The sequence below is a fragment of the Nyctereutes procyonoides genome, unplaced genomic scaffold, assembly GCF_905146905.1.
Source record: "Nyctereutes procyonoides isolate TBG_1078 unplaced genomic scaffold, NYPRO_anot_genome, whole genome shotgun sequence".
In the NCBI taxonomy this organism is placed as follows: Eukaryota; Metazoa; Chordata; class Mammalia; order Carnivora; family Canidae; genus Nyctereutes; species Nyctereutes procyonoides.
The window spans coordinates 28,791,375-28,813,902 of record NW_026575131.1 but is presented as its reverse complement, the minus strand read 5'-3'; the positions used below and the strand labels follow the sequence as shown (position 1 = coordinate 28,813,902).

At 38.3% G+C, this 22,528-nt stretch overlaps 1 protein-coding gene across 2 annotated transcripts; it reads left to right on the top strand.

Moving 5' to 3' along the window:
* The first annotated feature begins 6,439 nt into the window (after nucleotides 1-6,439).
* On the top strand, nucleotides 6,440-20,986 carry CEP15 (centrosomal protein 15). Of its 2 annotated transcripts, none has more exons than XM_055344471.1 (6): nucleotides 6,440-6,493; nucleotides 7,178-7,292; nucleotides 7,970-8,050; nucleotides 9,466-9,589; nucleotides 18,597-18,671; nucleotides 20,588-20,986. In XM_055344471.1, the coding sequence occupies exons 3-6, from the start codon at nucleotides 7,998-8,000 to the stop codon at nucleotides 20,720-20,722; spliced, it is 387 nt and encodes a 128-aa protein (XP_055200446.1). In that variant the 5' UTR covers nucleotides 6,440-6,493; nucleotides 7,178-7,292; nucleotides 7,970-7,997; the 3' UTR covers nucleotides 20,723-20,986. The 2 variants fall into 2 exon arrangements, with proteins under 2 accessions (XP_055200446.1, XP_055200447.1); XM_055344472.1 differs by lacking the exon at nucleotides 6,440-6,493 and adding an exon at nucleotides 6,674-6,733.
* Nucleotides 20,987-22,528: the final 1,542 nt, after the last annotated feature.

Below are 22,528 nucleotides of genomic sequence, written 5' to 3'. Positions count from 1 at the left end.
TGTACATGCAGGGATATCTCTACCAGCTTTTGGAATGGACTTCTATAGAACACATTTCTTCATGAAAATAGGCTTTACTTATATTTTAACATTTAAGACATTAAATATGTAATAGTTTTCCCAGTGGCATATGGTTTGAATTGATATTGGTAAATAATTATACATAAAACTACACTGAATTAAATGTTAGTAAAAATGACAAAACAAAACACAGGCAATATAAGCCATTGCACAGGTGTATGCCATATTACCAGTTGAAAAAAAATCTTGCAATTACAGGCCTACACTATTTATTTCACTTGTGTGTAATTACATTTTATACATGTTTGTTTAGTAATATCAATCCAAGACATCATTTTGAGAATATAATTAACTGGATGGTAGAACAGAATGTGTGTGTGTTTTACTATTTTTGTGTTTCTGTATTTCAAACAAGTTGGTCTTTGTTAGCTGTGTTTAACTGCCATCTAGAGTTAAAATGAATCCATTTCTTTTCCCTTCTACTACTTTTCGAATTTTTAGGCATATCAGCTAACATGTTTCATCTCTTTCATATCAAACAAATACTCTTCAGATGACAAAACTGTAAAGGACAACTTTATCCAATTTTTCAAAGTACTATTAACATTTCCACCAGGTGCAAATATTTTAGGTTGACTAAAACTCGAGGCTCACATTTAATCTAATTAAAACATTTTTAGTAATTAACCTAATACACATTTGGATATGGGGAAATATGTTAAAAACTTAAATTAATTTGCCATCTATCTCTGTGGCTTCCTACTTGTATTTTTTTCAGCCCAAGAAAAGCAGACCTATATATAAGGATATTCAGGGATTATTTCATATTGTAAACGTCTAAAAAATATGATTATAAAAATCAGCTAAATCCCAAGTATTTATAAGTTTTTCATATTATTACATTAAAAGTAACATTTATATTCATATTCAAATTTGAGGTAAGAATAAACCATCAATACAATCAACTCAGCTTTCAATTAACATCTGAAAGGCAATACCAAAGGGATACTTAAGAGAAAAAAAATCAGGTTTGAAAGTAAGATCTACTCTAGCAAAAGAAGAAATGTATTCATACGAAATGTTCAAAAGACTAGATAAAACATTGCCTCATGCTGTTCTCATATAAATGAGAATTTTAAAAAAATTATCTGTCCCAAACACATTAATCCACCACAGACTTTTCCGACAATAGTTTTACATATCATTAGATCCTGAAGCAAAGAAGTTGCAATATGGTAAAACTGCAACTCTTGTTCTTTCAAAGAAAATTGTTAAGTTTTTAAGTGGGTGCATACAGCAAACGATAATGATGAAAAAAATACAGCCTGGTGCAAAGAGCCTCAATTTTTTTTTTAGTAAACACAGTCACAGAACATCACAAAAGGTGGGAATTGCAGAATTCAATGCTCCAAGTAGCCAAGTATGCATTAGGAATGTTCTAAATTGCTTATTCAATAGTGGACTGCTAAAGTTGTTATAGGATCCTAACAGCAAAAAGCAGGGGGTTACATGGGGAAAGTAAACAAGCCAGGAGTGCTATGAAGGAGAAAATTCCTACTTCAAGAAAAGCCTGAGCTAAAGAGTTATGAAGAGACTAGAGAGTAAATTGAAAGCTCCTGGGAAATCAAGGAGCCAGGATTAAAAAAAAAAAAAAGGAAAGGAAAAAAACGCCTTTTAAGTTGTACACAGCTGGGAGGGTGTCAGTTTAAGACAAAAGAATTGTGTGAGCTTTAAGTTACTGAAATTTAGGAAGGAGGAAATATACATATTTACTATGTATACAACATACAAATGATTTGCTAAGAACTATCATGCATGCTTTCAATTTTAAAATTCTAATGTGTTCTCAAGTGAATTTTAGAACTAGTGAGGTTTTTAATTTGCTCTCCCAAGGAGGAAAAAGCTTATGCAAATTCTCACTGAAAATCTCTAGGAATGAGCATAGTTTTATCATCATAGTCTTGTTCTCTCAGCCAAGAATGTGTACAATGCAGGCACCAGCTGTGATAATGATTTCTCTATTGCAGAGTTTTATCTGATTGGACCTAGATTGATAGCTGATTCATTGACAAAAGATCCTAAAGAAGTAGCTGGTTATGAATTCTCTCTGGTCAAAACCCATTCAGGGCCAATTTAAAGCATTTCAGAGATATTATGAGTATAGAATATTTTTCCATAGTGAACTGGGCAATCTATAACTGTGGGAAAAGATAAAAGTCTAATGACTGTATTTCAAAGTGAAGAAAAGCAATTGGGCCCACTTTGCCAAATTTCATCTGGGATTTCCTAAAACAAAATGGGAAAAAAAAAAACCTAACTCCATTTCAGGCATGAGTTCTTCATTTTCTTATTTGTCTACCCAGAGTACACCCAAAGGAGGTCTAAAAAAGAAGGCCTCTGCATAAACCATAACAGAATTTACTGTTAGTAATTTGAACTCTTTGAAACTTTCAAAGATCCTGGTATTCTTTTAATTATTTCTTACTCTTTAAAGCTTGTCCTTTTTCATCCTCAAGCCTTCCTATTCTTTACTCTCCAGTCTCCCCTTCTCCAATACTTCCTTCTCTTTATTATTGTCAAACCTCTGTTTTCTAAGTCTCTGACACCAGAAATGAAATCTTCAAAATTGAGGGAAATAAGGGGAAAACATTCTTCTCAATGCTTTCTCTCCACTGGACCTCCTCACCCCAGATGTATTCTCTTGCACATACTTCTGTACATATCTCCTTCACTCAAAAGGTTTCACACCCCATCTTGCCACCTGTACACCAAATTACAAAAACAGACCTCCAAATTCCAGCCAATTTTCAAAATTCACCTCAGTCCTCCAAAATGTATCTACACTATTCCAGCTCTTAGTGCTCTCTCCTTTCTTCTCTATCACCCTCATAATCTGCAGGACACTTTTTAGCTACATATGCTCAATATACCGTATGCAACTACTTATAATACTAACATCAAACAAGCAAGGGCTCATTTACTTACAGTGTGATCGTAAGTCATGTCTCTAAGCCTCAGTGTTCTCAGCTATAAAAATGGGGATAGTGGGATCCCTGGGTGGCGCAGCGGTTTGGCGCTTGCCTTTGGCCGAGGGCGTGATCCTGGAGACCCGGGATCGAGTCCCACGTCGGGCTCCCGGTGTATGGAGCCTGCTTCTCCCTCTGCCTGTGTCTCTGCCTCTCTCTCTCTCTCTGTGACTATCATAAATAAATAAATTTTTTTTAAAAAAGTGGGGATAGTAAGTTAACAAGCAACCCTGTCTTGCTCACAGGGTTGTTTATGAGGATTAGATGAATAAATCATACACAGTGCCTAGTACAAAATGAGCATTGGAATATTAATCATTTTTATGTTGCCAGCCAAAATCCCCTAGCTTTTTAATGTATACCTTAAGAGCCCTCTAGGCTCTTGAGGGCAGGGATTACATCTTAGAAATATTTAATAATTATATCCTTAAAGTTTATGACTAAAGAGCACAAGGCTTTCTAAATAATGAGGCTAAAGGGACAATTTTAGCATGCTAGTGGACAAAACTATAATGGATTAGGAAATACTAACTTTACTATACGTTTATAGAATGCCCCATTATGAGTCAGGCATTAGTAGATTCTAATAATCTGCATGGTAGATCGCAAATATCTCACTCCAGGAAGTAACCAAACCTACCTAAGAAATACAGAAGCTGTTCATTGATGGCGCAATTGTCATCAACAGGGCTTCTCCAGTCAAGTGTCTCACAGAAAAGATCAACTGGGAGCTGTCACGAAGAGAGGAGTTCTCAGAGCAGATCTTTAAGTAGAAAGTACTTTGTTTAGATCCTATAAAATGTATTATCAGAGTCTATCTAGATAACCTCTAAGTGTCTGTGAGGTATTCCTGATTACTGTTCTCCTAAAAACTTCAAGAAAATTCTAAGGTATTCCTTGATTCACTCCTAGGGCAGACAATGAGCTAAAGAAACTAGATTCAAAGTTAAAAGAGCTGGGTTTGTCCCAGTTGTGTCACCATGCAAACTTACATAAAGCGGGGGGGGGGGGACAAGGTTTGTTTTAAACAACATACGAATGCTTTCACATGCAGCCTCTCAGTATTCTATTCCATGCAACCCCATTACCAATTTAAGAAACATCTGGGCAGCCCAGGTGGCTCAGCGGTTTATTGCCGCCTTCAGCCCAGGGCGTGATCCTGGAGACCAGGGATCGAGTCCCATGTCAGCCTCCCTGCATGGAGCCTGCTTCTCCCTCTGCCTGTGTCCCTGCCTCTCTCTGTCTCTCATTAATAAATAAAAATAAAATCTTAAAAAAAGAAAAATCTTTATTTGTAAATTTACATAAGAGGTAAGAATGCCTTGTAACCATGCAGAAGCTCTACTTCATTCCGAGAACACAAGGCCATTCAAAGGTCTGTATTTCATCTTTACTAAGTACCTCTGTGGAACAGCTAAATCAAAAGTCCTATTAACTGAAGACGGACCTCTCTTAAAAGTACGATGGAATTTCAACCTGGGATCATTTCAAGGCCATTTCAGTTGGTGAGGATACAGTAAGTAGCAAATAATCAAAAGTGCTTGTTCTTCGGATGTTCGAATTCTAGTAGGGGTGCACTGATACACACACGAATGAGTGATGGAGAAACCTGTGGAACAGAATGTTCTGGAGAAAACTCAAGCAGGAGAGGGAGGACTGGAGGCCCAAGGAAAGCTTCTTTGAGGAAGTAGCATTGAAAGATCGAAGCACTCGGTCTTTTTTTTTTTTTAATTTTTATTTACTTATGATAGTCACAGAGAGAGAGAGAGAGGCAGAGACACAGGCGGAGGGAGAAGCAGGCTCCATGCACCGGGAGCCCGACGTGGGACTCGATCCCGGGTCTCCAGGATCGCGCCCTGGGCCAAAGGCAGGCGCCAAACCGCTGCGCCACCCAGGGATCCCCTAAGCACTCGGTCTTAGGTGGGTTTCTGGGCAATGGGCAATGGGCAAAGTGCCATAGTCCTGAAACAAGAGGGGAGTTTCCTATAGAAATTCTGGGAGTTTAAAAAAATAAAATAAAATAAAATAACAAAATAAAATAAAATAAAATAAAAATAAAATAAAATATATAAAATAAATTAAATTAATAAAATAAAATAAAATAAAATAAAATAAAATAAAATAAAATAAAATAAAATAAAATAAAATAGAGCAGGGGATCCCTGAGTGGCTCAGCGGTTTGGCACCTGCCTTCAGCCCAGGGCCTGATCCTGGAGGCCCGGGATAGAGTCCCACGTCGGGCTCCCTGCATGGAGCCTGCTTCTCCCTCTGCCTGTGTCTCTGCCTCTCTCTATGTCTGTCATCAATCAATCAATCAATCAATCAATCATTTAAAAAAAAAAAAAGCAGCCCGGATGGCTCAGCGGTTTAGCAGCTGCCTTGGGCCCAGGGCGTGATCCTGGAGACCCGGGATCGAGTCCTGCATCGGGCTCCCTACATGGTGCCTGTTTCTCCTTCTTTATGTCTCTGCCTCTCTCTCTCTCTCTCTCTCTCTCTCTCTCTCTCTCTCTCTCTCTCTCTGTCGAATAAATAAATAAAATCTTAAAAAAAAAAGACACTTGGACTGAAGTCCCTAGCCCTCCGCCCTTTACCAACCCAGTAACCCATAGGAAGAAAACAGCTTGACCTCTCTTGAACCTGTCTTTAACCTCTGAAATTAAGGAGAGTACTTTGCGTCTCACCAAGTTATGTCAAAGACGGGGGTGGGGGGAGGTTTAAGAACGCACTTTGCAGCACGAAGGCATTATTCCCAAGCATGTGACCCCGAGGGCTGCAGCAAATTTCCAAAAGGCTCTACTGACTTCAAGCTCCGACCTAAGTAAAGGGCCAACCTGGTTTGGTTCCTCCGTCGAAGGAGGAGGATGTTGCCAGGTGTCACCAGGTGTTGTCAGGTGTCGCCAGGTGCCGCCAGGTGTTGCCGGGAGGGGCTGAAATAGATCATCCACCCGCACGCAAACCTCTCAAAACGTCCACCGTCCCTATGACCGTATGGACATCACATGTCCCCAGGAGGGTGCGGGCTGGGGGCTCGGCCCCTGTGCTCTCCGCCGGACCACGTGGGTGAAGCATCTTGAGGATCCAGAGAGCTTTTACCCACCGTGCAGACAATTCAAACACTCTGACGGACTTTCTTTCCCCTCCATGTCCATAGTCTGTGTGTCATTCTAGCTTCCCTCTCTGAAACAGGCTCCGCCTCATTGTAACAGACTCGGAATCACCACCCGACGCTGCGGAGACCCCTCCACCGCGCGCCGCACACTTCGGCTTTCGCGCCAGAGGCCCGCCTTTTATAGCGACGTGATTGCGTCACCTCGTCGCGCGTGCGCAGAGGCGGCCGCGTGGCCACGCCCGGGCCTGTGCGGGGGCGGCGGGGGTGGGGGGGCCGTACGGTACCAGCGTCCGCGCAGTAGCCGGCGCCCTTACCGGGGAGGTCTGAGCGCGGCTGCGTGAGTCATCAAGTCCCCCCCGCGCGGCCCGGGAGGCGGGCGAGTGCGCTGAGTGTGGGAGGGCGGCGCAGGTGCTCGCGGAGCCGCTGGGGTGGGGGATGGGGGCGGATGTTGCAGGGGAAGAGCAGGGGTAACGGGGGAGGGCCGCGAGTTCTCGGGGTGTTAAGCAGGGAGTTGGGGCGCTTGCAGGGTTGAGGACTCGGGGACCGTGCGGACCCCCGGTTCCAGACGCCGTCTGAGGTTATCTTAGGGGCTTGTCTGCAGGGAAAGGGGATGGCGGGCGCTGCGGGCAAGAAGTTGCGGCGGACTAACTTTCCGGGATTTCCTAGGCGCTGCTTTGGGAAGGGGGAGGAAGGCGGCGACGGTTAGGGCCGCGGTGAGGTTCGGGGACGAGGGTCTGTAACCACGGAGCCTCCGCGGGCGGGCCGGGCCGCGGTCGCTGTCCGCGGTGCTGAACCGGTCCCGCGGCAGGAACCCCGCTGAGGGCAGGGCAGTGTTTCGCCTGCCCTGGGCTGGGCGCAGTGCCCTACACCTCCATGCATGCGCTCCGAAGGGAGAGCTCAGTCTATCAGCGCTGGACACTCAGAGATTAATTCATGGGATCTAGGAAAGCCAATGCTTTGCTCCGGGAAAATAATTTCATTCCTTTTTTTTTTTTTTTTTCTGTCTTTCTTTCTCCCTTAGGACAGTCACCTTCAGCTTTTGCACACGCACCGCCCGATGATTTGCCTCCAGGCCCTGAGCCTTCAGAGCACTTCACTTGATCTTTATCTGTATGGGTCCAGGCTCTTCAGTCAAGGTGAGCTTGCTCATGTGTGTTAGAATGGACTTTCCTAAACTCCCCAGATGGGAGTCCTGAGCACCCAGGGTAAGATGAACACAGCAGCTGGGCTCTTCCCCCGCAGTTATACATGAAAAAAGACTTTCTTATTTGGAAAAGCGATGGTAGAACTGGGCAGCCTTCCAATAAAGGAAAGACCATGAGTTTCCAGTTGGTTCTCATACTTGTTTGCCTTTCTATGTGTGTGTGCACACGCATGAGGGATGGTGTTCCTGTGTTGAATTTTACAGAGTGGATTTTTTTCCCTTTCTGTTGATTCAATAAAATGTTTACTAGTCTTAGTACCAGCTGCTTGTTTGTTTTCAGTTCCGATTAAGGTTAAAGTGTGAGGAAGTAAGAGGAGGAAATGTGAAATATGTTGAGTTTACCTGATTCGTGGTGTTTTTGGATGCATCTGGCATATGAAAAAACGTGCATCGTAAATAAAAACGGTTTTGAATGCATTCGTTCAGTTTATACATTATGATATCTTATTATTATATTAATGTATTATAACACATTAATGTGATATAATACATTATTATATTTTCATTTTACTCTTCTTGGGAGAACCAGTCGGTGGAGATTGTAAAACAATCCACTGTTGTAAAGCTGAGGACATTACAGTAACTTTAAATGTTTTTGTTATTTACCAGAAAGCTTATAAGGCGGCTCTGACTAAAGATGACTTCCTTGTTTGCTCAAGAAATTCGCCTTTCTAAAAGACACGAAGAAATGTAAGTTTTCTTTTTAAAGGCTTATCTAAACAAATAAATTGTACTGGCTTTATTAATGAAATATTGTGTGCACAGAAGACTTAAAAATATGAAAGCGTGTTATTTAAATTTGCTAACACTTGAAGGATTTCGGTGTTAGGGAATTTCACGGTCTCTTAAGAATAACAAAGATTTAAAGGTATAGTTATGTTCTCTTCTTACAATTCTATTATCTAGATAAATTCACCCTTCTTACCTTTGTAGGTTCCTCACTGTTACTTAATGGACTTCTCTACACCTCTTAACCAAGACAGGCTTGATGAGTATGTGACCTGTGTACTCACAGTCCCTGCACTTGGTTTAATGCTCTAATGTTGCTGTCTTGCAATTCCTAATAGTCTTTTTTTTTAAAGGAGCCCCACATTTTCACTTTGCATTAGGCCTTACAAATTATATAACCGGTTCTGCAAGTATACTTCTCCACCTCTTTCTGTGGGCTCTCATATTTTCCTTTTCTTTGACTAATTATGAGGACTTCTTTCTTGGCTTTCTAAGATCTTTTCCTTATAAAAATGTTCAAATTACTCAATTTTAATTCTACCCTCAAGAACAGCTGTATGAAACATAGCATTTCTAAGGATCTCCACAACTACCTGGAAAATGATTAGACTGTTGCATATATATATATATATATATATATATATATATATGTATTTTTTATCATCTGACATTTTTGTTGATCATTTTAGAGGACCAAAAAACTTGTAAAATGAGCATTTGACCAATGAAAAAATTTTTAAAGTATATTGTATACAACAAAGTAGTTTGATAATTAACTTACAACTTTTTACATCTTTCTTCAATTACTGTTTCACCTTGTTGTGAGTATGCATACATACACACAGCCTCTCACTCATATATGGAACCATCATCTTTCTCTTGGAAAAAGAGGAAAAAAATATTTTTATTGCTTCTTCAAACATATGGAAGTTTAGCGCAATTCTAAATGTGTAACATGAGATTCAGGGGTATTGAAGTGTTAAGCAGAAGGTTTCGTATAGCAAGTTATATCAATGTATGTGTGTGGGGAGGTATATATAAGTATGTGTACAAAGGGATATGTATTACAGTTTGCATTTTCACCAAAATTAAAACATGTTTTTAACACTCTAAAATAATTGCAAAGACCATAGAGGCTAAAAAACCAGAAGCATATACTTATGATAGAAATGTTAATGAAAATAAAAATAATTTTACCCATACTTAAGACTTACTGAACTACCTAAGTTTTCAACTGTCTTATTAATTGACATAATAATTGATTTTCAAGATAGCTTGAACTTGAAATGAGGTACAATTAAGAAATAAATTTTTTATGTTAGTCAAGCAAAAAAGTACCCTTTAAAAAAACTTTATATAATCTTCATTTTTTCTAGAGTATCACAAAGATTAATGTTACTTCAACAAATGGAGGATAAATTTATAGATAAAAACAAGGAAAAGGCATCTCAAATGAAAGCAGCTGAGACTGCTTTTAAAAGGAACCTTAGTCTTTTAACGGTAAGTTTCCATGACTTGAGTATAGATTTTTTTCCCCTCCTTTGCAAAAAAAGAATTTAAGTGAATTTCATAATTTTGATATATATAATTTGTTTTGAGTAATAAATGCAATTAATGAAGTACCATCTAGTTTTTAAATCCATGTAAGTTGGATAATATGCATGTGCATTCTTTTTTAAATGAAAAAAAAATGAAAGTTTGCTTAAGCTAAGTGTTTTTAATCAACCAGAAAAGTCAGTGACCATAGAAGGAATTTAAAGGTCACCTTTGTGCAAGAAGTAATAGATACAAGATGTAGCTTTCCATTTTCCATCTTCTTTTATTTATAGGGAGATCCTAAAAACCCATGAAGTACCTATAATGTTTTTAGATCCAACTCAAAACTATTTAACATCATAAAAACAAGAACAATTTGATTTTGCCCTACTGGGGCCACAGTCAACACGTAGAATTCATATCTAAGATAACAGATTTCCCAGATCTCTCTTGATAGTGATGGAGGAGGTGGTCAAAGTATGTGATTGCGCAGGGCCCCACCATTTGGCCAATGTGCCCATTTGGAGTAAAATCATATGTGTAACATTTTTGGCTGCTTGCTATACTTTGCTTCCAGAATTGTATGGCTTCATCCATAATTAAAACCCTAAAGTTTGCTTCCATTCAAGCTTCCAAGAGATCCTATGACTAAAACATTTGGTAGTAAGGCTATATTATTTAAGTTATAAAGCAGTGTTTTCAGTTTTTTATTGTTAAATATTTTCATCGATAGGCATGATATAGTTATCTTCTGTAGTCACTAGAGGATAAAGGAAGAGGAAAATTCAGTTATCTTCTCAGCTTCTGGCAGTTTGATCCACAGTAATTTAAGTCACAGCCATAGTGCTACCAAAGCATTCTATGTTGCCATATGTCTTCCTTGCCCAATGGTGTTTGCAATATTTATTTTTAAATGGAAATATATAGGATAATCTGGAATTTGCTGTGAAAAGTCAGAAAAACTAAATTAGAAGGCTTGAAGGCTTGATCGCTACTTACCTGCAACAAGTGCAGGTACTATTTGGATTTTTCAAGCATCTTCCTTTTAGTGAGCAAGTATTTGGTGAATGCCCGAAGGGTCCTTACTACTGAGCTAGTTCTGAGCAGAAAGTGGAGTTAACGAAATAATTCAGAGTTCTTTACATCAAATAGCTAACACGCTTAACTGATGACATAAGGTTGTTACACATGGAATATGAGATCTTAGGTGATCAAACATTAAATTATGTGAAATCGTTAGCTCTTTAGGAGTAGGTATAAAAAATCATGGAAAACTAATATTCTAACAAGTCTGAGAGGGGAAGCTAAGCTGGAGCTGTGTTTGAATAGGCAGAAGGCAAGGTATTCCATTGAATTCTTACAGAAGAACCAAGACCAAAAGAATGAGTGGCCCTCTTCATGTTTATGGGACCCTGAGCTAACTAGCTTGTAAAGTCATGGGAAACAAGGCTGGATATGTTTTGTGAGGCTGACTGAAGAAGTTGAGACTTGATCTGTAGGGATAATACAGTACTAAACGTGTTTAAGTAAAAGAAAAATAGAGACTTATATAAGCAGCATATGGGTATTTAAGAAAGATTCATTTCCTATTTAGATGCTATGTGATTTGCTGAGTGGAGAGATTAGATTTAAGGAGAAGAGCTAAGAAATCATTGCCATATCTGGAAGGAAGATAATGAACCTAGTTTCATAGTCATTAGAAACAAGTTTGGTATGGTGTTTTTTTCCCTGATATAAAAGTAATATATTCTCACTGTAAAAAACTTGAAAAAGCGAAGAAGATGAAATAGCATACTTTCCATATAATCCCACCCAGCTAGAAATTAATGTTTTTGTAAATTTCCCTTTAGTCTTTTATTAGCAGACATCCCCCCCCCCCCACGCAGAGAGCGCGACATGGGGGCTCAATCCCCGGACTACAGGATCGTGACCTGAGCCCAAGGTAGATGCTTAACCAATTGAGCCATCCAGGCACCCCTGACTTTTTTTTTAAACATACTTTGAACACTTGTATATGCAATTTTTAAAAATTCTGCCTTCCCTCTTATTATTTTGTTTTAAACTTTGGAAAGAATTTTAAGGGCTCTACCATAGAGATTATTGTCAAAGTGACCTAAATAGGACTTGATCATGGAATTTTCAGCTGAAAGGAACTTTAAAAAGCACATAGATTAGAGTTTAACTTAAGGCTTTAATTTTTTTTAGCATAAAATTTTTTTTCAAAGATTTAAAATAGGTAAAAGTGGACCTGCTTTGGCCCAGAGGCCCATCCATTAAGCTCCTCCTTGCCTGCTCTATTGTGGCGTTAAGGAATGGTGAAAACCACTGACCTGCACTTGATTCCCTAATTTAGAGATGAGGAAACCATAAAGTGAGTACTCCTAACACCCTTTGTCAGGAACAGGTTCAGTTACATCAGGATACGTACTTAGGTACAGAGTACACTTTTTAGTGTACACTTTTGAAATGGTTCTGCTGAAATTGGAAATCCCTGTGCAAAATAAGAATAAGCTTATTTTTACTATCCATTATTTGACCTTATTTAGATGCTCTGACCAATATAAGAAATGCTAGCAGGGACTAAACTTTAATTTCTGGAAAGGAAGATATAATCCTAACACTTTTAAGTGATAAGGATATATACTTAGAAAAGCCAAAGCTGTTTAAAACCAGTATATTAATAAAATCTTTAAAAAAAAAAAAAAAAGGGCAGCCCAGGTGGCTTAGCGTTTTAGCGCCGCCTTCAGCCCAGGGCCTGATCCTGGGGACCTGGGATCGAGTCCCATATCGGGCTCCCCGCATGGAGCCTGCTTCTTCCTTTGCCTGTGTCTCTGCCTCTCTCTCTGTGTCTATCTTGAACAAATAAAATCTTTAAAAAAAAAACAGTATATTATGAATTGAGTAAAATTAATGGATAAAAGGTAAACATTCAAAAATCAGAACAAAATATATATATTCTCATATGGAAAATATGAGATCATATTCACCTTAGCAATGAAATTATAAAATACTTGGCAATGCTCTTCACAAGGGATATGCATGATTGGCACAAAGATAATTCTTACACTTCAGTGGAAGATTTAAAATCTAAATGGAGACATAAGCCTTTATCCTGACAGGGAAACTATTGTTTTTCTGAAATCAGTTCACAGTGTTATTTTATATTTAATAGAACCCCACCAAAATTTGCATCAAACCCCACAAACTTTCTCTAACTGTATTTGGAAAAATAAAAGAATGTTTTAGAAGTGAAAATAACAAAAAAGACTAATACCCAAAGTTTCCAGCAGAATAGTAAAAGAATGGACATGAATTTAAGTAGTGAAGAAAATTCACACTGAAGGTTTAGTCAGTAAATATTCACAGATGACAATGGATTGTTAGTTTCTGTTAGTTTCCCTCTTGAGAATAAAATAAAATGTATCTGCATTTTAAAAACAAATGTAATCAGCACAGATTTGGACAAGAAAATATTGTTTCTATAAATACTTCCATGATGTAAACTGTCATCTCTTCGACCTTCCCTACCCCCTACCCCCACCAAAAAAACTTAGTTTAACCCAAAAAGGCAATTTTGTGGTAGTGAACATCATCTTGTGAGGAAGACGGACAAATATTCCAGCGTGAGAAAGAATGGGAGTGTGCTACAGCAGATTAGAGCTATGGTGAGTGCTTCCCTTAAGGTGCGTTCTGGAAGCATTCTTGGGGCAACTGGCAGTTAGAGCCTTCAACAGACTGCCTTCCCTCCCCACTCCCAGAATAGCCAGTGACTTACAGGACTGAGTCCTCCTCACATTTCTCACTTTCTCCAATTCAGTAAAGAGCAAGTTTAATGAATGCTTGAGTGTTCCTTGTACCAGTGACCCCGTATCTCCTGCTTTAGTATCTTGTTTTTTCAATCCCAGAAATTGCCCCTTCAGCAGATTAAAAGGTCAAACCCAGCCCAGCCATGGCTGGCTTCACTGTATATATTTATGGGAAGATCTATATTGCTGGGTTGGGAGGGAGGGATTTCTAGGGAGGGAGAAAAAAAGAAATCTCAGTACAAAGAATTTTTGTGCTCATAGTTTATCTTTCCTAATCATGAGTCAACTCATTTACAGAGGCTGCTGAATCCTGCCATAGAGTAGCATTTACACTACTATCCATACTGAAAACTTTTTGAATTGTTACAAAATACTTCAAACCTATGTAGAGGAAGGAATAGCAGAATCTATTTCCATGTGTTAATCACCCAGATTCAGTTATTTTCTTTTTTTCAAATTTATCTATTCATATTCATGTGAGACACACACACACAGACACGGGCAGACTTCTCCTTCACAGGTTGCCCAATGCAGGACTGGATCCCTGGACCCGGGATCACACCATGAGCTGAAAGCAGACAGACACTCAACTGATGAGCCACCCAGGCATCCCAGATTCAGTAATTTCCAAAACAGAGGCAATCTTATTTCATCTACAACCCTCACCTTTACCCTCAGCCCTTCAAATTATTTTGAAGCTAATCTTCAGACATCATGTTGTTTTTTCTATAAATATCACATTTGTTTCATCAGTGTTGATCACTCAAAGATAAGGACTATTTTAAGTACAATCACAACTCCATGATCAATGTAAGAAATTAACAGTAATTCCTCAAATATTCAGTCAGGATTCAGACATTAAACATTTTGAATGTTCAAACATTTGTTTGAATCTGGATTCAAATACAATACGGTACGTAATTGATTGATAAGGCTCTCAAATCCCTAAAAGTTCCCTCTGCCTTTTTTTTATACCCCTTTTTAGTTTATTTGTTGAAGGAATTGGCTCATTTCTCCTATAGTTTCCCACTGTCTGGTTATTCCTATTACATTGCTGAGGTATCATTAGTATGTTCCTCTGTTTCCTGTACTTCCCATGAATTGATAGGACTAAGTTGTATTATACAGCAGAAATATAATGCAAGTTATTTTAAGTTTTCTAGTAACAACTTTTTCTTTAAGTTTTTATTTAAATAATCTCTACACCCAACATGGGGCTGGAACTCATGACCCCGGTCAAGCATCCCATGCTCCTCCCAATTGAGCCCCCCACCAGGTACCCCTCTAGTAACCACTTTTAATAAAGTTAAAACACATAGATTAAACAAAGTATTAAAATAAATTTCATATTTTAATTTTGTATTTCAAATGTAGTCACTATTGAAAGTAAATATTTTATGTTCTTTTTTCTTGCCAGGCCTTCAAAATTCAGTGTATATTTTCATTTACAGTGCTTCTCAATTCAGACTTGTCACATTTCAGGTGCTCAGCAGCTACATGAGGCTAATGGATTCTTCATTAACAGTGCAGATGTAGAGGCCTGTCAGATTCAAGTTCAGTGTTTGGTCACTTCTCTTTCTGGAATGTTAGCAGTCATTGATGATCATGGCCTAGATATGTTCATTAAGGATTGCAAAAATTGATATTCAAATTCTTCGATTTCTTCTCATTTTATTGCTAATAATTTATAAGAAGATAAACTTCCCCTCACCAACTCTTTGGTTACACTGCAGTACATTTCATATAGGAAAAAAGCATGATGAGTGCTTGATTCTTTCTCTGTACTTGGTTCTCAAAAAAAGGTTGGTTCTCTAGTATCCTCCAAAAGTGACCAGTTAGATGTTGATGTTTTTAAATATTTCTGTGATTTGAAAGGTCTCAATCCACTTCAATTTGTAGTTCCATTGATGCTCAAATTATCCCATTTTTACCAAGTGGGAACCTCCAAGTTAGCTCCTGAATTCCTTTCACATGATCTTAACAGTCTTTGATTGTTTTCTCTCTTTCTGGTATGATATCTTTTAGGCCATCATTTGCTGCTTAGACCTAAATTTGGCCTTTGCTCCAAGTAGCCGTGGATCCTTTTGATAGGAATATATGTTTAGAGCCGTTAATCTTGGCACGAGGGGTGTTTATTACAACTTTTTTAAAGATAAAATTCATCAAGAGCTCATATGAATAATTCCATTTTGATTACATGATTGTAAATCGCACTTCCTAAAAAATTTTCCAATACCAATGTAATTCTGCATTTATTTTATCCCATGATATAGACAGCACTACCAGCAACAAGATGATTACAGAGTATGGTTTTAAGTCACATACTTTTTACAATTCTTTTTGTCCTTGAGGTATATCTCACTACAGACGCTCAGTCAAAATACTGTGTTCTAAGACCACCTGATGTACTTTTTCTTGATGTGGTTATGCCACCAACTAGATTAGATTTGTTTCCTTTTGTCCTCCATTTTTAGGGATTGCTTTTTCATTTTTTCTATGACTGTATACATTTTTAAATGGTCTAATGGCAGATCTCTAAGACAAGATATCAAGGTCTGGTCAGGTAAGTCTAGCCTCTCTTCATCTGCTCTTTTTCCTTTTCTTCCTCCACTCCCTTGGGTACTTTTTTTTTTTAAGTTTTTAATTTATACTCAGGAAACATTTGACACCTAGTCATTTGTTTATATAATGAATATTTAAGTGTTTAGTATGCTCCCTGCACTTTGTTAGATTCTCGGATGCTTAAAGGTTGTATGAGACGCAGTCTGTACCTCTGGCAGCATATAGTCAAACAGAAGGTTCTTAACTGGAAGTAATAGGATAAAACTCACTAAAGAAGGCAAAGATTCTTCAGTCAGGCTAAGAAATTCATACTTTATCCTGTGTAGTGGGTATCTGTTTTTTTTTTAATCTAGATAAAGATACTTAAAGTAGTAGTTTTAGCAAAACTAATCGATTTCATATGTGGTTAAAGTAAAATGAGATATAGTCCAAGTACATATTTGTTGAACAAGTGTGATAATAAGGCCACAGCACTGAGAATGGCATGGACAGGCTAGTGGAGACATCCTGATGGAATGATCTATGGACCTGTGAATTTTTAAATGTCAGAGAATAAGAACAGCTGAAGGTAGAAGATACAGCATAGGTGTTTAGGGGACTAGAATTCCTGCTATCGTACATCCAGTAGGAATAAGTGGAGTATAGGTTTTATTAGGTTGAGAAATAAGGGCTAGGAAGAAAAGATATCTCTTCTTTTTTTCCCCCAAAGAGACAGTCTTGGAGAGAAAAAAAGTAAAAAGATGAGGACAGATGTCACAAATCTTAAGAAAGCCCACACTTAGGATTAAGAAGAGAAAAGGGAGCCAGCTAAGGAGAAAGTGAAGTAGGAGTCAGAGAGGTAAGCAAAACATCTAAGAAAGTAAAATCTCACTTAAGAAAGAAGTGCTCTGGAGGGGTGATAATCCCTTGTCGACAGGCTACAGAGATGACAGTCAAGTTACTAACCATAGACCTGTTTTACCAGGCTGCAGATCCCTGCTCATATCTACTCTTTCATCACAAGTCTGATCTTCTAGGAGAGAGATTCAGTATCCTTATTTTACGGTGTTTAAGAGAAGTGTTTATCATCTTGTCTACAGGTGCTAGTGGCACCTAGATCTACCCACTAACAATACATTTATAACTGTTCTTATAATGGTGTCAATGAAACTGTGAGTCTATTGTTTGATTTATAAAAGCAAAAAATAACTTTTCTAGGACCTTCTAAAATCTCAGTGCAATCACAGAAGAGTTAATCTTCGCTATCTGTTGTAGCATTGGCATCAAAAGCTCTTTAGCATGTGTCTTAGCCATAAACTTCTGGTAGGGAATAGACACTGCTAATAGATGGGCTTTTTATCCCTAAATTGGTGGTTTTCCCCTTCAAATCACCTTCTTCGAGACAGCAGGTGCATTAATGGTTGTGCAACTTTGGGGAGTCCCTTTAGGGAATTTCCTGTTTTTCCCTTTTACATTTCACACCCATTCCTTGCTCCCGCCACTGCCATCTGCTCGCTCTTTTCTCCTGTTCAGCATTGGATTCTTCACACCCCACTCCCACGTCCTTTTCCATCTCTCTCCGTCTGTCCAACAGCCCTGTACTTAGATTGCTCCAATGCTTGTACATGGATCAGAGAACTTTCTCTTTTCGATCAACTCACTAAGCTCAAAGGAGAGACAAAATTTACACAGCCTCCAGCCAAGGCCTCTGTGAACTTGACAAACATAAGCAAGCACAAGACAACATAGGTGCCAATTTGGGGCACATTAAACAGAGCTCAGTGTTTCACTAACAACTTGGAGATTCCTTTATTTCTGGGCATGTACTTCATCCACATATCAAGGTTACATCTTTACCAGGGTATGAATTAAGTGTAATTACCCCTGTGTTTCTACAACCGTAAGAGAAAATGTACACACCCACAAGTTAAACTACAAATTAAAGCACAGTGCTTAACTGGCATCAGCTGATTGATGTACGACTCAGCCATAAAGCTGGCCATTGAAAATGCCCCAGAAATCTAGTCCTAAAACATATAGTGAAAAGGTTCTTGTTGCAAAGTACTGAGGTACCTCACTGACTTTCTTTTAAATATGTGGAGGATTTGCATAAGTATAAAATTAAAAAATAGAATACTGAACAGATGAAATCTGTGACATTAATACACTATTTGCATGATCTGGACTAGAACTCTTTACTTTTAAGGTTAGCACAGTGTGGAGCAGACTGTCTGACTGTTTTTATATCTGAGTATTTGACCGTTTTTTCCATCTGGCTGTTTTTAATGGTTTTAGAGCTAAGCTAGTGTCCTGAGCAATTTTAGAAGAAAGCCCTTTTTGCAAGAATTATTGGCATTTACTATTTTAAATGAAAGGAAGACCTTGAAAGCGCCATGCACCCCACTGCCATTTTTTATTTTAAAATAAGAAATGCTACTTTCTCTATCTGAAACTGGTTAATTAAGTAGTGATCAGTCCTCCTCCTTCCATGCCCTTCCTTCAGTTCAGACTGTATATCTAGAGAAGAGCTGAGAGATTTGGGATATAGCCATTGCTATTACAGGTACCACTTGCGTGTGTTACGTAAATACATTTTGTTTCTAAAACGCTGATACCTATTATAGGACATAGAAGCAGCAGAAAAGTCTCTACAGACCCGGATTCACTCAATTCCATCACCAGAGGTGGTTTCTCTTGAGGTAAGAATCTTAAAGAATTAATGTCTAGGAAGAGACCCCATTCTTTTAGTAGTGAGTTGTAAGTGAATGGTGGTTATACGTGTGTATTTCTCAGATGCATTGTTTAGTAAAAGAAGATCTGTCTGACTGATCCTTCCATGTCCACAGTGCTGTGCTTTGTACACAGTAGTTAACTGGTAAGTATCTTGATTTTTAAAAATGTATCAAGTGAAAAATTTTTAAAGATCCTATGTCTTTTCATCTAGAACAACTATCTTGTTAAACCATAACAGACAGTATGCACTCAGTCTTAAGATGACAGCATGCCTCACCAAAGTGCTTTTCCTGTTGGCTAATGTTAGCACTTTGGTCCCTTCACCAAATTTCAACCAAAGCTATTTAAATGCATATTATCATGCAGCATAGTGTGGCTTTTGTCTGTTTTATTTTGCTCAGTTCAAGAACAGATTGGGAAGACTGTTGGCAAAAATAAACCCTATTTGGTATATGAATATATCTGTGATGAAAGGAAATTTACTCCATATAGAATAGTTTAATTTTATATTCTTAATGACCTTTTTCAAATACAGTTTTGCTTGCTGCCGAAGCAGGGATGTGAATAGACTCAAAATGAAAGGCTGAGAATTTGCCCTTCAATTTTCTGTGTCATCTAGGGTAATAAGAAAAGGCAGCGATCAAGGATAGAAAGAACTGTGGTACAAAGTTGTGCCTTGGGCATGTCTTTTTCTTTGTTGAATTCTCCAATACCTTCCTCTGGCCTCTACAGGCCCCGCACAATAGGGGTTAATCCAGCCGTGAATGGTAGAGAAACTCCCAACCACAGGCCTGGGTTGGTATTTTTCTTAGCTAGTCTTGCACAGCAGGATGACCTCTATTTTAAGTGTGTCAGGCTATTTCTCAGACCACATGCATAGAAGGACAGATATGTAGAACCTCTCACCATTTTCAACTTTCAGAACCCCTGTACCTTGTTAGTGTGCAGAGTGAGTCATTATGTGTCCTTAATGCTATGTAATTCTTTGGCTGAATTTCCCAAAATGAGATCGATAGTGATGAGCCAATATAAAATGCCCTCCTATGATACAGAGCTTTTTGGCAGCTTACTTTTCTTTGGCCCCCTTAGCGCAGTCACCCAAAAAACCATCAAACCTTGTAGATATTATATGGTGATTTTGCATGAGCTTCTGGAACTTAGAGATTTGCTGTAAATCAGGCCAACGTGATAGGTCTCAACTTCCAAGTTATTGGAATTAAAAATGGTTACATGATAATTGGTATTATTTTCTCAGTATACCAAAAAAAAAAAAAAACCAACCTGGGAAGAAACTACAGTTTACCATATCTAGTGTTCTTCTAAAAGATATAGTGAATGTGTATTTTAAATGTTTGTCCCCATATAATTAAGGAGTCAATTTCCCTGAGTCCTGGACTATAACATACTAGTTATGTTTCAGTTCCTGACCGCATCCCAGGTCAGACCTTTTTATGTCAGTTGTAAAGCAGCTGTTCGTGTTCAATCATTTCATTGTATGGGTAATAATTTGGCATGGGATTTGGAACAGTAAACAAAAACATTTAATGACGGGTGTCCTAGAGGATACCACTGGTATTAATTACAAGGTTGGCCACAAGAGGGCGTGTAAAATCACAATAAAATCCTAAAACCTGTCATTCTGCCAGGCTCTGGTTTTACTGAGAAATTTGAAAATTAACACTAGTAAGTAGCCAGATTTCTTTCTAAAATTAACATAAAATATTCTGTAGAGGAAGTGCATTCTACGTATGTGTGTGTGTGTGTGTGTGTGTGTACACGCACACACACACTTCAGTGAATAAACATTTAGACTATTATGAAGAGCCAAGTTCAATTGCTTGATATGCTTTTTTACTTTTGGATGTTGTTTTTTTTTTTCCAGACTCTTTACTGGGCATCAGTAGAAGAATATATTCCCAAATGGGAACAGTTTCTTTTAGGAAGAGCACCATATCCTATCGGTGTTGAAAATGAAAACGAAGCAGAAAATACCATTCAAAATGAGGCTCAGGGATAACTTCTTCACGTACTCTTTTCAAAAAAAAAAATCAAAACAAAACCTGTTTCATACAGCTGAATATTAAAGAATATGCAGATCATCTCAGGCACCTTAGGAATCGAACATGTTCATATTGTCCCATTACCTCCTCGATGACATGAAGATAGGAGAATCTGCTGACAAGCAGATTCACTTTGAGACCTGCTACTACTTCAGGGTCGTGAATTTGCCTTCTGCCAAACCCACAGGAGTGTTAACAGCGAATGCTGAAAGGTAAACTGTTTATTAAATAAGTTGCTAAATAAGCATTGTGTCATTTTTATTTTATTTTTAAGATTTTTATTTATTTATTCATGAGAGACACACAGAGAGAGAGAGAGAGGCAGAGACACAGGCAGAGGGAGAAGCAGGCTCCATGCAGGGAGCCGGACATGGGACTCGATTCCCCGTCTCCAGGATCAGGCCCTGGCCCAGGTGGCGCTAAACCGCTGAGCCACCGGGGCTGCCCCATGTTGTGTCATTTTTTAAAAAGTCATTTACAGTCATTCTCATCTAACCAGTGAATACCAGTTGTTCTGATTTTACATTTTCTAGAATGGTTTTGGTTACTTTATTATGGGGATTGGGTTTAGTACAGAATCAAAGTGGCTGTTGGCCCATTATTATAGATTTTTTAACAGAAAAAAATAGAGGCACTTAACTGTGCTTCGGTATAGTATTTACTAGACAATGGATTCATAGGATGTTGTCCCTCATAGATAATCAAACCTCTGAAGGTTCTGGAAGAAGGAACTAAACTACAAAGCATTCAGTAAGTAGCCAGTTTCACGGGGAGTTCAGACTTGGTTCTGAAAAAAGTCACCTATCAGAGCTAGGAACGCTTATTGGATTTTTGACTTGGTTATTTAAGTACCACCGGCCCTGTGACTGCAAGTGACTCCTCTCATCTTTTCATCTTTAAACTTGCCCTTCCGTCTCCCTTCTGTTTTCATTATTTGTGAAACAACTGTCAGAAAGCTTTGTGGCTCCTCACTCCTCCACTGCTTAAGCATTCAAGAATTTTTTAATTTTTCTGATTACAGAGGCAGCTCCTGCTAGTAAGGGTATCTATGCTCAGTACAATTTAAGAGTTTAAAATTCTCAAACCGCTTTGTGTTTTTAAACGAAGACACTAGGACAAGCTTAAAAAAAAACCCGCTATATTGAAACGTCCATTGTGCTGATAAGTTCCTTTAAACTACCATCTTGGAAATATCCTGTTGAGTGGGTGTTGGTGTGGGTAACAATAACGTTGTTTTCATAATATGCGCTGGCAGATTAGCACACTTCTCTACAGTGTTAACAGTTGTAATTAAGGAATAAACAGCACAGAGTGTCAGTCCGATGACAATTTCATCTATAGTGTCACAATACAAAATGTCACAAAATATTAGAACTGTTATATAACTATAAAAAGTACCGGCTTAAAAGCTGAAAGCCTTTTTAAAAAAGGAAGACAGAGAAAGAAAGAAAAAAGAAAACTGGCATAGAGACCAGAACAATTTATACCTTCTCAAGACTGTTCTGACATGAAAATAAATTGATAAATTTTTTTCCCCGTTACATCACAGTTTGGTTTCTAGCCATCCAGTTGATTTAGCAGGAGAATGCAGGGCTTTTTAGCAGCTTTGAATTGGTAAACAGATTTAGATGTAGTAGAAAGGAACATGAGGAAGTTTTTTTTTTTTAACATCCAATCTTTCCCAGCATATGCACATAAGAAGGTGAATGAAGCGATGTGAAACTTATTTCTCTTTAGTCAAGTGAAAAAAAAGGCTAAACATT